This window comes from Colias eurytheme, chromosome 3 (genome assembly GCF_061535395.1).
Source record: "Colias eurytheme isolate Ceu_HAF_F1 chromosome 3, ilColEury1 Martin Lab GWU primary, whole genome shotgun sequence".
NCBI lineage: Eukaryota > Metazoa > Arthropoda > Insecta > Lepidoptera > Pieridae > Colias > Colias eurytheme.
This window is the reverse complement of record NC_142982.1, coordinates 5,300,387-5,318,789: the sequence shown is the minus strand read 5'-3', so window position 1 is coordinate 5,318,789 and position 18,403 is coordinate 5,300,387. Positions and strand designations below refer to the sequence as shown.

General features: G+C 32.2%; 1 protein-coding gene across 1 annotated transcript in view; it reads right to left on the bottom strand.

Annotated features, from left to right (window-relative positions):
- The window catches only part of LOC149909566 (protein neuron navigator-like), a 65,140-nt gene extending 49,757 nt beyond the window's left edge, over positions 1 to 15,383 (bottom strand). Inside the window, exon 1 of the mRNA XM_090120182.1 lies at positions 15,336 to 15,383. Coding sequence (XP_089976308.1) covers positions 15,336 to 15,383 — 48 coding nt within the window. The remainder of the gene's footprint in view (positions 1 to 15,335) is intronic.
- Positions 15,384 to 18,403: the final 3,020 nt, after the last annotated feature.

The window sequence follows — 18,403 nt, the reverse complement described above, 5'->3', positions numbered from 1 at the left end:
TTGCCTAACTACAAAAATAGCGAAACCGTCACATAAACTGAAAGTTTCCACATTAGAGCCGGAGCTTAGTTGGCCGAGCGCCATATTTTCCGTCCGCGGATCGAAGCCGGAGCGGAACCTTCCTGCGTAATCCCTCTGATATGAACCTCGATCCTATTTAAATGCAGATTCCATGACCCACCATAAGTTATCCGTTCAAGCCACCGGATCATGCCATAATGACCCTCGTGTAAACGGAAAAAGTACTTCGTGAGGGGTTTTTATATTGTAATGGAACCTTGTCGTAATAAATGTAACGGGGAATCAGTCTTGCAGAATTAATTAATTTAGACGCTGCGTTTATTAAAATATGTTTGGGGATTGGTTAGCATCGGTTACATGCACCGGCTTGCCTGCGATGTAATTATGGTGTGTATGTAGTTTAGCTATACGCGTAAGAATATTAATTTCTATACTTATTTCATTTGAGGCTTATTAAAAATATTATGAGTTTTCTAATAAACAATAAAATTGGATTTCAGACCTTTACATACGTATTACATCTTAATTTTAAAATGGCGATGAAGATAAATTAATAATTTCTTATAAATACTTCAGCAATCTTATATCAAGTAAAGTGAATGATATTAAATGGGGGAGGAATACTAAAGGGAGGATAATGAAAACATTGAAGGTTCAGATTACTAGCTTAATTAATGAATGGGAAAACTGTCTCCTTAATTTCAACAAAAATGAGTTTATATTGAATTTCTAAACTTAATAAAGAATCGCAAACGCCATCGCTTACCGATGAATTGTGTATGTCTATGGTTTGTTGTATTTTGGTAAGTAAAGTGAGTTTAAAAAGCGTGTTTTCTCTCTAATAATAGGTGCATAAATCTTTTGGACTTCAGGAGAACACAAATTGCATTTGAGATAGACTTTCAGTTAGCAGACCGTTAAAGGAATGCAAATATTCTGACCGGACCATTCGTTTTGCTGACGGCTGGAAGATAAATAGTGCTCTTGACGCGACGACGGCCCCTAACCGAAGGACCGACGTTTGCACGCCTAGGAAACTGAATTTCTTTTATAGCATAATATAGTTTAAGTTCGAAATTTCAATTGCCTGCAGGTTATTTAAAGTTTTGAATAAAAAAGTTTTTGTACTATTGTCGTGAACAGTTTTTACAGCGTGGTTGAAATGTGTCATACAAAGTTTGTTCCTGTTAAAAATATAAATAAAATTTTATCTTTGGAATTCATTCGTCTGTAAAGTTTGTTAAATATAGGCTATAATTTATAAATTAAGAATTTGAATTGATTAACGAACGATAAATCGCATTCTCATTAATTCAGTTATCAAATATTTGCTATTTGCGAAATATCTTGCCTTCCATACGAACCTTCCATCATGCACAGTATTAAAAACTCTGTAAAGCTATATTTGTTAACTGCTCATTCTAAATACTTGGGTCAAGAAGTTAAACTAAATAATCCGGCTCATAACTCAACAGGTATTAACCCTGATCGGGCTGACCGGTGTCCGTCAGGTCATAAATTACCATTACATTCGACCCGCCGTGAACAATTACCCTCCAAGGGTAAATAGTTACGAGATACCGTTACGTAAACTGGCTAATATAAAATTTTATTGCATTAAATAGACTGGCCATAACAATGTTTGCGAAACGTGAGCCCTTTTCGCAACATCCTGAAGATAAGAATAATTTTTTAGTAGTCGTCATTAAGCATTTTTTCTGAGAGATAATTATTTATACTTTTCTCAAATATGTTTATAATGCATTATAAATATCGTTGTGTATATCTGAGTTGATTATTAAGTTCAAGAGCTTTTTTTATTTTGAGAACACTCTTAAACAAGAAAGCGCGTAAGCTAACTCTTTTTTATATCAATATTACAAGTTTGGATAACCTATGATTTGGCCGTTGCATTGTAAACCACAATGTCGTTGTGGTTTGAAAGCCACACTACCAATCAAATCGATGAATAATTTACTTGTCGATGAACGTGATACGCATTTTGATGTGAAATATTCCAATAATCTAGATATAATTGTGGGGAATTAGGGAGCAGGCAATGATGAGGAAAATAAAGTGGTCGAGCCTTGATGGCAAATCAATAGCTTGGTGTTCAGACATGTTTAGTGCTGGCTGTTAGCGGTTACTGAATAGATTATGTGCAATTAGTGGAGAATATGCTTTGCAATATCGCCTGATTTATTAATCATATACTGCCATGTCCTTGTCAATATCGCATGATATCTCTTCGAAGATTTGTCAAGTTTAATTTAATCTATACATACATATAATAAATCTGTAGAAGGGTCAATTCTGTACATTGAAAATATTGAAAAAATAAATAGCAGGGGGTGTTACTGGATCGATACCAAACCCAAATATGTGATTAAAAAAATTTTTGTCTGTCTGTCTGTCTGTATGTGAAGACATCACGTGAAAACTAACGGTTCGATTTCGATGAAACTTGGTATAATTATACCTTATTATCCTGGGCGTAAAATAGGATACTTTTTATCCTGGAAAAATACGTAGAAAAAAAAATCTTAATTTTTCAGCTTTATCCATAGACGTTGTTCTGTAGAACCGCGAACACACGTTGCGTATTATTATAGGCCTAGCCGTATTTGGGTCCAATAGATATTTATAAGATGTTATTGTCAGAGTTACTCAAAATGGAGAAATAAACCATCCACGCGAAGACCGACATCCGCGCGGACGGAGTCGCGGGCGGAAGCTAGTAAGTAATTAATATAAATGTAATTACTATTTGTAATATTAACAGGAGTAACTTAACAGGAGGTTGAACGTTCACATTTTGTACAGGATAAACTTGGAAAATCCATTCTAATATTGTACCTATAGCCTTCCTTAAATTTCAAATCCACAAGGATTATCATCGTATCGTTCAAATAAAAATCAATCACTGATCCGATTCGAATTCTATTAATGCTTATTAAGGTAAAATCAAGGACGGTCGTAAATTATCGTTCTCCCCCGTTACTTGTCTTGGTAAATTTATCCCTTTTTAATTACCCTACACCTATAATGGTATTACTCACGCACATTTGAACATGAGCATTTATCTAACCCATTTCACTAATTACCGCTTATCTTTGGCCTAATTCGTTTTAAGCTAATTCTCATCTATTGGACAAATGTATATAAAATTGAATAGTATAAGCTGAATGATTTGTAATGAGAGAAGTAAGAAAACTTGACGTTCTTTGACGTAACATAAACGTTAAAAAAAATAATTAATGCCTAATTAAATTGAGAGCTTTCAAAAACCTTGTCTATGAAAATATCATAGTATATCTTAGAAATTCTTTGTATTTACCTATTGCAAATGAATGAAGGTACCTAACCTATATAATGAAATGAGCTTCGTTTGTTATACTTTGCCCTATAAACCTGTAGGCTAATTTCAGGAAAATATTAAACAAAAGTTAAATAATCTGCAAACAATACAGTTATCAAACAGGAAACAATCTTTGGATAACTCTTTCGCAAGCATATTGTATCGCTGCCAATCCGATTAGACGCGCTCATCAGATCTGCATAATTAACATACCTTAAGATAACGAACTAATTGATTACCTATATATTTCAGCATACACAATTATAATGATTAATTTTGAATAAACGTCATTTTCAACGTTATTCTCCAAAGCTTTTTTAACCAATTGTAATTGTTTCAGCAATAGAAATCTACATTGTCCCTGAATATTTTTTTATTTCTTATTTTGTATGAGGCAATAGTATAATATAATATTAATTATCTGTGGTAATACTAAAATATCTCCCCCATGTTGAATTGAAACAAATTTGAAGCAATACCTTTATAAATTCGATAATAAACTCCAATATTCGTAAACAAATACGTGATTGAAATTTCTTATTTGTTCAGTTCGTATATTGTTACAAAGTCGCTTCGTAATATTTCATAATGCGCACCCGAAGCTTACACAATATTTATTATATAACGTGTATTTATATCGAAGTCAGAAGCAACTGCTCCCCGATAAATAACACTAAAGGGTTCTACGACATTTGCGTCTAATGCCCTTCCCTCACGCGACAGTCCAAGTATTTCGCGATCATCGTGTGACTAAATGTGACTTAAAAATGTTAGATAACATTTATGTCATAATACAATACTCTCACATAGTAGGGTTGGATTCTAAACACTTCAAGTTGAATTTATAACGTGTAGAATCGTTTAGAGATAAAATATGACATTGTTTTTAGCATGATTAGATTTTACCGTTTTGTAATTCCTTTTTCTAATGAATAAAAATTTTCTGTGTTATATTTTAATTATATTTTTGTGTACGATATTGGAATTTAAAGCACGTTAAAGTTCATTTAAATTTTCACCACATTACAAAAGGAACAACGTTAAAATTCAATCAATGGTAAATCAAAAGGTTTCAAAAATGCTTGTTCTTTGACAACCCTTTCGCGAAACCATACACTAAAAGTATACTAATAAATTCAAAGGAAAAGTTTATTTGCTACCCCAATCCTTTTCATTGAAGTCTAGCAAAGTTCACAAAATTGACGTCTTTACGTTAAGCAGGGGAGGTGAAGTTAATAGTTAGAACTATAAATTAAGCTTAATTGGCTGAATTGAACTGAGGTAAGTTATGTGTTGTTATTATTTTTATGTACATTACACCGTAACTATATCCTTTATTACCGTTAGTTGAATGAGTAATTTATTTTCCATTCGTTAAGTACTTCGTAAGAATTCGCTATAAAACGAATATTGGTTGAAATATTTGATTAAAAGGATTTTAACTCGACGTAGATTCACTTTATTACCAAGCTGAGTTAAAAGTCGGCTGTCAAATAAACGAGATAGAGAGTTTTAAAGTTTTAAAAGGCCAGCGTATACGGATATCACCTTTCTCTGCACGTCGCGGTCGCAATGTCTGCCGTAATCGATCGATCTTTTTATAAAATCGACCTTTTAATATAAAATAAAGAGCCGAATTTTACAGAAAGCGAGCCGTTTAAATTAATTGATATTCAAGTCAGGCACAATACCAATTTACAAAGCCTGAAAATCTACCGAGTGCTGGCCGAAATATCGTTTAACTTAAACCGTTCCTTTTATTGTCAGTAACAATAGTGGCTGGATTTTATTTTTTTATTTTGTAAATCTACACAGCAGCCAACTATTCAATAACATAGATATAAATTATTTGAATTAGAAAATTATGAATATTGAAAAACAATCAGTTTAATTTATAAAAGGTATCTAATCTAATTTGTAGTTAAACAGTTTGAATATTATTACTGTAATGTTTCATAGAAACGATTCTACTTTGTTTACATCATTTTATTGCAATGCCAAAGGATATGCAGAACTATATTTCCTCGTTCGATGTAACGTCGGTTTTCGCCTGAACGGGTTTATTGCTGTCATCCTAAGCTGCATACAATATTCAGAGCATGCATGTTCGACAGCCACCTGTCTTATAATATTTTCTAAAATATTGTGGTTCCCAGCTGCAAAGCTTTGTTGTATTCCATAATATTCAATAACACAATCTGACATTTTTGTGAAAAATCATATGGAATATTGGAACGTCTCTAACTCGATCAATACTTTTGCTTGATAAAAATAACTACGTTAAAAAATCGACTTCAAAAACGGAAATGTAAAAATATACCAGCCGAATGAAATATTCTAAAATATTTATTTCTAAAGATAAAAGTTTTGAAAATTTAGGAAGACAACAAAAAATCCTTTATTTAAAAAATATTATTTACGGTCCTTAATCCTCCACAAAACATAGTGAACCTTAATCCTAAACAGCTCATATAATTAAGGAAATGTAAAGTTAACCTTTTTACCCGGCTATTGTTACCCGTTGTGTGTCAAAGTTGTAAAGCTAGTGCGTAGTAAAAGTCGCAACTGAGAAGAGCATATTAGCCCAAGGGAGCAATAAAGTGTTCGGACAATTTGTTTAATCAAAAACGAATGTAGGCCTCCCCAGCCCCGGGCGATCGTTACGTGACACTTTTGTTTTTGTTCTTTCATTGTTAACAGTGAATGAGATTTGTTTTGTTTGCTAAAGTCAGTTTATTTTACTGATTGATATCCGACCGATCGTGGCGGTTCATCGGAGAGTCGTCTAGTCTTTATAGACCTTCTCCCCTGCACCAATATCAAAATTTCCTGAATTTCGAAAATTTTCTTTTAAAAGAAAGTACTGTGACTGTTAATAAACTACAATCATAATGTATTTTTTTTTATTCAAGATTATGGAGAATAAATTTAAATTTCATTTTTTTTTGCAAATTCATTGTAAACTGTAATTTTCTATGGAAGCCGAATCTCAACTACATTAAAATAATTGTAATTCCAGAATTTTAAATTGCCAACATACAAGTTTATTTCTTACTTTAAAATAAATTATTGCTAGTTATTAAATTCAACTATCATATATTATATAAAATGGCATGAACAAAACTTTCATCCCCGTCTCTATAAGCTTTATATAAGTATCTCAAAACTATACAACACGCGTCCTACTTTAATTATAAAAATCTATATTATCCAACATACAAGGGGATATTGTAAAAAATATCCAAATATCCCAGCGTATTGTTATTCGGCACACGGCAGCTCGGTCACGTCTACATCCAATAATTCCACAGCCTCATCCCGACTAAATTTGCTTGAGAATATCAAATAAACCGCATTACATTATTCAAATTTTGCACCTCGGTGTAGTAATTAACTGATTTTCACTTTAAACTTTGTTAACGAATAAAATTATCCCAATTAAGTCAAGCTTATTGGCTTTTATAACAAAAAAAATATCTAAAACAAAGCTATTGAAAATTTGATTTGTGAAAATGCAATTTCCTTGTTTTTATTTACAAAAAACATTTAAACAGTCTCCTCATCAAAATGAAAAAAGCTTGTTTTTTGAACGGAAAATTAATGGTTTCAAAACAGTTATTTGTAAACACGTAAGAAATTAACATCCTTCCTATAAAATTGGTTAATATAACTTAATTATATAATATTATTATTTATATGAGAGCTTGTTTCCCTGCATAAATGGTCACGCTCACACCGCATGTTATTGCAACAATATTACAAAGGATAGGCGCCATAGTTCTAATATTATTATAGCGCCAAGCCATGGCTTTACGGACTATAAATACTATAATATAATTGTTTACCATAATATCCTTACTATTTCTAATCTATATCTGGATTCCAAATCCTGAACAATAAAACTTTGTAGATAGTGTTTCTGGATGATATTTTAAATCACTAACTGCAAAGCAATTTTAATTTCCTGAATGTATTTCCGAAATGTTTTTCCTGAACACTTAAAATAAATAGAACGTGGAAGTATTATTCAAACAGTCATATTTTTAAGTATTAAAGCTGTCCATTCTGAATAGATATACAATGATAAAGAGTTGCTTACACGCGAATAAAAAGTTTTACAAATTGTGAAACAATTTTTAATTTAGGGCTAGTTAATGACAACTAGAGCAAACATGAATAGCGTGAATTACTAGCAATGAGTCACTATTCAGACGGCTTATCCGTCATTTTCTATGGAGCTTTTTGCCTGTTATACCAATTTTTAATTTATTAGTATATTTAAGTGCTGTCATATAATAACAGATTTTAAAATTTTTAAAAATATAATATCTTGACACATTTCAAATTATTTAGCGCTATAAAAACAAAAATTCATACTGGATAAGTTTTAACTTAATACGGGAGATTTAGGAAGGATATTAGGTATGCTACAATTGCAAATGTAAAATTTTAAATATAATTTGGAAAATCCAAAAGTGCACGCCTCATAATTTTTTTTTAATAATTATTATTTATTAATTATTATTTTTGTTTATTTAATAACAATTAAACCACATCGAATCAGACCCTGAAAAATGAAAGGGTTCTATTCCTGAGCATACTCAAGCGTAAGAGAAAAAAAAAGACTCGATTAGTAAAGTATTTCGGTCGCTATCGTGTTAACAAGAAAAAGGATCCGCACATACAGACACACGGACGTCCAAGACAGAACTTTTTTAAACTGTTTTTTAACTAGTTTAAATAACAAAAATGACATCAAAAATATCATGAACGTTAAAAATAGTGTTTTTTCTTAATATGTGTGTGTATGTATTACCTTACAAGTGCAATGTATGATACATAAAGACATTTTAAGTTTGAAAAATCAGATGTTTTGCGCGAAGCGACAGTAGTACCCACCTCAACGCTTCGCTTATGAGGCGTGCAATAGTTACAATTTTTAAAGGTATTTTTTAAATGTTGAAAATAATCTCTTTATGTATATTTCAATTTACTGCAATTCTCTTAAGGAACGTTGACTCTTAATAACATCATGCCTACACCTTAATTCTTATGCTTTTATCTAGAGGCGCACGAGGCCTGGAATAATGCGGCATTAGCATAGCGTCCTGCTTAGATTTTTAGCTCATACTATGCAAATTATTTGTATTTAAAAAGGTAAATTGTACAATATAACAAGTCAAAGTATTTTAAAGTGTGGTATTATGGAGTGTTATTCACAAATTTTGAACACCCCACTTAGCGGAAAATTAGCATACTTCCTTAATTAACATAACAACATGCATGCTAACTTTAGATTATAAAGTTTTAATTGTTAACTTATACATTATACCTTATAAACAATAGATCGAACGCTGTTCCAACATGATAAACGCGATAAAATTGCGCAAATCCGACTGATATTAATTTCGATATGTTTAAAATCTCCAAAACTTCACACACACTCACAACCTATCGAGTTTTCACACACAAACACAGTAATTGAGCAAGTTATCACAAACGTCAATTGAGCCGCGTGTACACAACGTAAACAATGTGAAAGCGAGTGTAGTCGCGTAGTTGTCGCGGGCGCGCGCGGCGCACTGCCGCCCAGCGCCCTTCGGAAAAACATACAGCCTCCACCCCTCCCGCCCGGATGCGCATTTGCAGTTCTTTTACCTTATGTCTTGGAACGTCTGTACACTATATTATCTACTAACCTATTTAGAGCCGTTTATACGACAAGATTGCGGTGTTTAACGTCTATTGCGGAGTCCTGTTTCCGTTCAGTCTACGATTTAGCGCGATTTATTAACTTTGGTGAGTAGAGAGTATGTTACTTAGTTAAGTATTTCTAAAAAGTTATTTTTTTTTAACTGAAATAATCAATTGCGTTTACTTTTAAAAGCTAGAAATGTTTACTATTAAAGCCTTGTTTACAAATAAGATACAAAGGTACATGTAAGAAAATATACAAAAGTTTGTCCCATAACACAAAACCCATGAGACAGGCTTGAAGTGCGTGCTCGTAGAATGTAGGATGAGCATTACCGCATTCTGCCATTATGTCCCATGTGTGTTTGTACGCAGCTACGACAAAATTGCTTGTGCTCAACGACATTTCTAGCAAAACTGTGAAAGAAAATAGTTTTGCGTGAATATGGAACGAATTGCTTTCGAGCATTGAATAACATAGACCGTGGAATATTACTGTATCTATTCGACTGTTTCTTTATTAGGCTTTTTTTGTTCAGACACCTGAACTAAGAATTTCCTTGCTTTTTATTTTCATTAGTATTTTATATTGAGCTAAACAACCTTCATTTAAATTTTGCTTTTCTTTGAACTAGTGAAAAAAATATCTATATGAAAAAAAAACATTATCATAGGTAATAATTAATTAGGACACAGATTTTAAATCCTTACGTTGCATAAATAAATTTAAATATGGATTAACCACAACTTTCATTCATTTAACGCATCGGTGCTCTTATAAATTACAACAAGCTTATGGCCCTCACACACCCTAGGTGACTTGCACTTTGTATGCACATTTTAATGGATTCGTACTTAGTCGATCTTGTGTCGTCGTTTTAATACAAAGCAGTACTTTTATAACACGAGATCTTCGACATTAGTTTTTAAAAATATATTATTAAGATAAAACAGATTTGGGGTTTTAATCATATAAATGCGACGTCTGTGTTAAATACCGGAGCAAACGGCAGATTTAATTATGCATACTCTCCTAAATATTCTTAGGTATTTTCACTATTTATGTAACGGTAAAAATTAAATCAATTTTAAGTTCATACTAGGCTAGTTCAACGTAGTATGACGTCACTATTAAATCTTAACAGGAATTAACCCCAGATAATGCACGACACGTAAACTCCTGTCGTCAATTTGGATTAGTTTGAACCGAGTCTAGACTACGTGTATGTCTATAATTAAGCGGACAATACTAACTCTGATGTTTAATTCGCAATTGTTTCAATTTCATATAGTAAATTATAAATACTTATAAGTCTTGCATTAACTTAACTTCTAATATAAATACATAACTCAATTATAATATAATATATTCTTACTCTCTATTTGTATGATATATCTATTTATTTAATTATATACATCAGCCCATTTTAAATCAGCGACAACTCATTAGTTGTTTTTTTTAACCACAAAATTAAATACGTTAACATCTTATATTTTGAATGGAATCTACTTAGATCCAAGATCACCTTTGAATAAGTATTGATTGTAATAAAAATATAGAATTGTCAAATAAAAACACAGTGTTGTCGACCTCACGACTCACGTATCGAAAAAAGTTGTAATGTTGGCACTTACGACGAGGGCGCGCCGCCCTTCAAGTTAAGACAAAATTCGTTTGGGCCATTCCCAACTTCTCGTCAACAATATTATTTTCAAGAAAGAAGATGTTCGTTCGTTTATGAAACAGTCACAATAAAGTTTCTGGTTGTTACAATTTTTTATTAATTAAAAGTTGTAATGTATTGAAATTGAAAATTTTGAATTATAATTAAAAGAAATAAGTAAGTACCTACTTATTTATGGTTTAGTAAAAATATAATATTTTGAACATAATAATATGTACGAAAAACAGAAATACAAAATTAAAAAACGGTTTAACTGTAACCACATTTGCGGACAGATCAATGTAATATACATTGATCTGTATTCAGTCATTGATTGTATTTGAAAATGATCGCATACAATTTTCTTTTAGGTGTAATTTTGATATTAAATATTTTCCGCACGTGACATAACATTTTTTATTGCTTTCTTCGGTATAAAATAACCCAATAAACGTAGTGTGGCAGTCATAAATTGCTTGGGCTTGATTAAGGCGCTGCATTCGGTGGCACCCCGGTGCAGCGGTGCATCGTAAACAGGGTGCTTCCAATTTTATATCACTATATTTTTATAGGAGTACTCGTCAAGTTACAAAACTTCCTTATAAATAAAACTTTCTAACATATTAGTATTGTTTCTATACATTAAGCGATGTTGTTTTTTTTTTTTTCATTTAGGTGATGAATAAGCACTGGTTCTGTTATCGCGCTTTAAAAAATTGCCTAGAAAATCGACTAACAATTTGGTAGAATCGATTGAGAATCGGTATACTTTTTTATACTACCGATCGAAAATATCCGAAATATCGAAAATCAAATTGTTATAGCTGTTAATGTATAATAATTATCCTTAAAGGAAATGCAATATATATAAAAGCAATATCTTGTAGAGCAGCCTGTGAACACATCGACCACTACTTTAGGGATTACTATTGTAAGAAGGGGATCGTTTATTTCTTTAAATCCGATGAGATTGTCAAACTTTTGGATGAATTTAGAAGGAATTTAGTTTATTTTTGTTGATTCTAATTATTTTAAATCTACAATTATAAAAATATATTTTTTTAAATGGAAAAAGTTAGCAGAAGATTTAATACATACCTACGCTGTCGGCTGTTGCAATAATATGAAAATAAATAACAAGAAATCTTTTAGTTGAGCTAATTAAAAAAAATATTAACTGATAAAATATGCTATATGCCATATAAGTAAACTTATCAATACTTTGAAAAAATTACCTTAAGAAGCTATATTGTAGCTCAAATAATTTTGAGAACTATGATCTCATCGTGTGAATAATCGTAAGGGACAATTCGGGGTTCGATGAAAGCTTCGGAAAACAGGAGAGGGCGTGGTGACGTCATCCACACCCACGGTTTGGGAAAACTCGATGTAAGTATAATGTTATATCAGTTCGGAAAATTTAAGTGGCTATTCTGTATATTTGAATGCTCTTCGCTGAATTAGGCCTTGGTTTTCATTAATATTTAATATGTTTGTGTCCACAAAATTTGTAGATAAAATAGATATTACCGTACCATTAATATATATGTATTAGGGAAAAAAAATATATTCGCAAAGTCATACCATGTAGAGATTATTGAATATTAAATTTATTTGTCCACGATAATTTTAAATAATACGTAACAAAAATCAAAGTATTTTTTTTTATTTTGGACACAGAACCATCATCAGCTAGTAAAAAGATTCAATTGTAAAGCACTGCACACACCTCACACTTCACAGCGTACCATGCACAACGGGGAACAATCTGTAACGTCCAGAATGGCACACGCTCGTAGCGATTATTGCAGTATCGATAAAATGTTTACATGCAATGCTCGGTAAACACTGCAGCAAAGGCCGAGAGCTGTCACAGAGCAGCTTGCCGGTGATTTAGGACGGCGCGACGCCACGCGGGGGACGCTAGATTAACTTTCAGTTGTTAATTACGACAAATGGACAATACACGGATATCGCTGCACTTATCGCCGATTGATATGTGGTAATAAGATTTTATATGATGTTGTTTAACGTTGTTATTGGTGTTGTTTATAGGGTAATTTAAAATATATCTTTTTCAGAATTCCCTCATCATACTATGCTGTTGTTTGTTCCATAATCTTTTTTAAAAGGTTTCACTAGTCATTGATTCACTTAACGTCATTTTTGTGAGCCTGTCTACAAGTCCTATGAGTTGCTTGTTATAACTTAATATAAAATTAAGATTTTTTTTTCAAAATGCAAAACATAGGTATTATTTTTGATTATGTTTGATCGTGTAACAACAGCAGGCCGAGTGTAACAACAACAGTGTAACAAAAGGTATATTCTAATAAAAAGTGTTTCAATTAAATTACAGTATATTTTTTTTATTCCATTAATATTAAAAGTGAAATGCCATCTATTGACAAAAAATAGAAAATTAACTGTGTCGTGTTATCGCGTGAAGTTTGCATTGCATTTATAGCTACTCGATACTAGATGGCATTCCAATCAGCCATGAATAAACTAAGTAAAATTATTGACCATAAAATAACTATTAATCTGAACAGTTTCAGGGTATATAGTAAAATATAATAGTTTTTATACGATTATAGAGGTATAAAACTTTCCAAACATTAGCAGTGCTGTAGAGCTTCAACGATTAGCCAAGTGATATTCCGAAATGAAACAACTGGCGCATACGTAAATGGTCTCTCTAACTGCGATGACAAAATTGAAACCGAACTGAATTACCGGTGGATGACTATTATTACAAAAGAATATGTTGTGTATTGTTCTTTTTGTTTTATTTTATTAAAAATACTAATAGGGAATTCAAAATTTATTCATAAACCATTACATATTTTTATTCATAATTTATTCATAATTAAGTTTTGTTCGAAACAATTATCATACGATAGTTATATGAACAAAATATCACTTACTAATTCACAAGTTATATAACATAGTATGAACCTACGACGTTGTAAGGATGTCAAGTAGGCTACTTTACGAACGTATATTTTTGCAGCGTCCACAATTTGGGATTAATTCTATAAAGCACGGCTACGCAGTCTACAAAGGATACTTTTTATGATGTAGGAACATCATAATGTTTGTGTTTATGACACGCTCTGAAAAGCCCAACAAAGGCAAAAAGGTACCGGAATGCGGAAGCATGTAGCGGAAAATTCGATTTTCAGGCCCTCGCCTCCTAATGCGTCACGACCACATTAGACCCAACCCTTGCCGCAGGAACACTTCGTTAATCAAATTCGCCAAGCCAATCTCCGGTCAAGCTGATAACGAAATAGCAATATATTGTCTTAGCCCACGATAAAAAAAAACAACGAGAAATAAATAACAGAGCTAATCTTGGAAGCGCGAATGGTACTTCCAATCCCTTCTTGCAAAATTTATGTTCCAAGCATGCAGATAAAAAATATTTATCGTGAAAGTGAACGTTTGTCTTTGTAGTTTTCAGTGCTCTATCTACCTGTGAAACTTGATAAACAATTAAAAACTTTAAGGCACTTTGTTTTGTTTATTTGAGTTTAGGTACTAAAGTTTACATGTAATATCATATTATAATTTCCAATTTTTTTCTCTATCAATTTCTAAATATGATATACTAGATAAAACATACTATGTAAATCAACAGGCAATCGAAATTAAAGTCAAAATATATGAGTAATTCGCGTGCTACTTGTAGGATAGTTTCATAAATTTCACATAAAAGTGAAGACGATATCTGCGGAAGTATTTCACAATAATATCTCCCAGTAATCACACCAATAACGCAGGGGTGGCGTTTGCCAGATGTCGAGCCAATGTGGGTCGTGGCTGATAAATGGTCGCGAACCCGGGGGAATATCGTATCTTGGAAATAAAGCCTCCGCTGCCGAGAAGATAAGACGCTCTATTGCAAATTAAGGCTGTAAGTGGAAGCGTTTAATAGCTAAATTTGTATATTTATTGTTCATTAGTTTTAACAAAATATTTCAATGACTATAATAGAAAAATTATTAAAAGTTTAAAGTATAAATGCAGTTTTTTGCAAAGGTGCTTAAGCGAATGTTTTTGGTCGTCGTTGGTCACGTATACCACAAGTTCGGTTGCCCGCTCTAGGATGCAAAATTTTACCAAAAATAAGAGACTATAAGAACATTAGTTATTTAAGAGAAAGTATTTATTTCATACTGACATGACCGTATGAAATAAACGGCTTGACCAAATTATTCGAGAGAAAATTCGTAAGCGCGAAACCCTGTAACACATTAATAAAGGTGAATGTGGTCGTGTCGGCTAATGTGTCGTTATGAACCATCCCGGGAAAATCATTTTGAAATCCTGAATTACTATCGCTTTACAAATATAACCCGTTTACGCTTAACAATAAGATATACATTTGCAACACGGAAAATATTGAGACTTTGTATTTTAACGATCCTAGAGAGCCTTCGAGTTTAGTTGTTCTTATAGTATTTTGAACTCTAATGTTGTCTCTAATTTTAATATCGTTTACTGTGCAGTTAATGTTGTTGGTAATAGACTATATCACATACATGTTACATGTATATATTCTGAACTATTTAAAAATAATCATTTTAACTTACTTGTATAGTTTCATCGAAGGAGTAACTGCGTCCTCCCACAGTACTCATTTCACTGGCCCGCGTTTTACGCCGACCACACCTAAAAACAAAAAAAAATGTAAAATAATACAAAATAATTATGTGAAGCTTTATTAAAAGGATTTTATATAGTCAATCAACACAGTGCACGAGTACCAATTCTCTACAAAAAGTCTCTACCATATTACTTTGTAAACCAACAAATATCATTCAAAGGTTAAAAGTATGTTGACTAACTAAAATAATAACGCATCCAACCCATCAAAATGTACTTAACTACTAATCCTATTATATAATTTTAACAGTCTCGTCTGGTATGGGATTACTAACGAAAGTTGAAACTTTTACCGTCAGTCAACCTGTAACAGTGTAACTTCGATTTGTAGAGGTTTCCGGTTCAAGTTTCTGAGGTTAAATATATTGTATAGCTAGCTTTAAGTACGACTGCAAGTTTAGTTAACTACTGTTTAATTAAAGGCACTAAAGATGAAAGTAATTACGCTACAAATGGAATAATGCAATCATTTTGGGGAATATTTTGAAGGATTTTTTAAATAAATTGAATAAATTGGGCCTATTCATTGTATCTTTTGGTACAACAAAGTAGGAAATTTGACCGTTTAATAAAAGTATGTACTTAGTTTCACAACTTAAAAATAATACCACATATTTTTACAAATACTTATTTAAAATAAACAACAAGAAAGCGGAGGACATGTGCAATACAACCACATTGCGAACTTACGGCTAAATCGAATGAGCTGTAAATTTATACAAATTACGATTGCCCTCTATAAATGTGTTGGAGGAAAGGTGTCTCATGTAACTTAGTTAAACAGCACCAGATGTTTAACTAAAGTTGGAAAAGTCTGGAAGGCCCTTGAATAATTAAAAGCTGGAATGGCAATAACTCTCGAACCCGCTGCGGTCCGCCGCCACAAAATAACACTTCTGAGGAAACGCCGTTTTTATTACTTAATTAGTTACATCTCCGTGCTGAAACTAGAGTCACCACAATTTTTTTCTTAAGCAATAAATATTTTTTTCATAAAGTAAATTATTCAGAATGTTTTTCTTTTTCTTTCTTTCAAATGTTTGTCAGTCACACCTTCAACTATGTGTAGGTAAACTATTTTTATACACATAATTCGACAATGCGAGTACTATACTTTAGTGGTCATATGTATTAAGCAGTGTTTGCCTATCTTACTATTTCTATATTACATTTTGCTCTTTTGTATACCTCCCCGAGACAGATAATATTGTGACTCATCCATTTGACAAAGCGGAAACCTAATTCCAAACTATTGTTTTGACTCATCCAATTATAAAAAAAAATCTTTTGAGGAAAGCTCTACAAAAAAAATGTCGTCCTACTTAGTCTTAAAGTATTGCTGTTCTAGTGACAGCCAAAAAGTAGTATGCAGAAATTCAGTTTACGACTACTGTTAACATGATTGTGTACAAGAATACTCGTTAAAAAGGTTCAGACTTTGTAGATATATAAAGAATACACCTAATTAAGTAGGAAAAGTAGTTTAGTAAATTGAACGAGAAACGGAACTCGAGAGGTCGGCATTTTAATTAAATTTTTACTTAGGTTAGAAAGGAAAATCTTCTTTAATTGCAAAGGAAAATCTGAAGTTTGTTGTATTTAGTGATTATACGTTATTACTGATGAAACTGGAGTGTTAAAATTTGGTTATAACTTATAAGTAAACAAATTTAGAGCAATAAGTGATAATTCGGAAAATACTCATATGTGCTAATTTTTATAGGAAGATAAACTTGTATATTATAATGCCTTACGATGCCTACATATGAGTTACATAAATATTTGATTGATCTCGACTTTAGATTCAGTACACTATTCAGTTCATTTAAGGCAATTACACGGTTCAACGACCTTAATGATTCTGTCACTACATTTGAATTTGTTTTTTTAACCGCCCTGTATAAATATACATCGTTGTTGAAGTAAAAGTGACCAAAGATTATGGAATTGTATACTGTATCGTATTGTATCGTAATGTGTTAGTGGTTTCTACCTAATTTATGTTTTCTCTGAGAGGCAGTAACATATTACATTTATGAATAGTAAATATTGTGTACTATGTATGTTGTAAATGTAATGTAGGAAGACTCATCTTTCAACATTAATCGTTATAAGCAAAGTCTCTACTACATGACCCATTCTGGAGACCTTAAGATGACTAAGCAAGTAATTATAAGTTCTAGAGTGGGGAACAGTTAAGAAAACACCGATTTAGAAATTTTTTATTCAACATGGACTCTACTATATTCTGGAGACCTGATGATGACTAGGGTGGAGAACATCTCACCTACAGAGATATAAAAGATGGAGTACATTATTTGACGTAATTCTATAGAACGGCCTCTACCATGTCATGGTGTATCGAATGGTAATGGTGACCAGGCAAATGTATTTAGCGTTCTCTGTATATCTCTTCATACCTAGTAGGAATATATGCCTACCTACACACACCAAAAAAAATAGGGGAACGGACAAGAAATCACGTTTTTTTCGACTTGTTATGTAATTTGTAGTTAGTTCGGGGTTAATTTTTTAAATCCTAATTTGAATGTTGGGTTGTAGAATAAAAACGCCTTCGTCACAATTCATATTTTATTATTCCTTCACTTGGTACATTCACTTGATAGTTTTCTTAAATCTTACATAAATCACAAGGCACGGCTATGGCACTTAAAGACCGCACTGGTCGGCTGTTTAAGATCAATTGGCTCGCTGATCGTCTCTTCAAAAAATGTAAGCGATCGACTGACAACTAACCAACTGGAGGGGAGGTTAAGTTGTCAGGCGGTAGATTATAAATACCAGAAAACTTGTCGATGGAAATGTTCTATGTATGATTTTAAAATTTGTAACACGAATCTATTTCTTTTTTCCTCGGAGTCACTGCAATGGAATTATTGTTATATAATTTATATTTTTATGAATCACTAGCTTTCCGCCGGCGGCTCCGCCCGCGGTTTCAAAGAAAAACTCGCATAGTTCCCGTTCCCGTGGA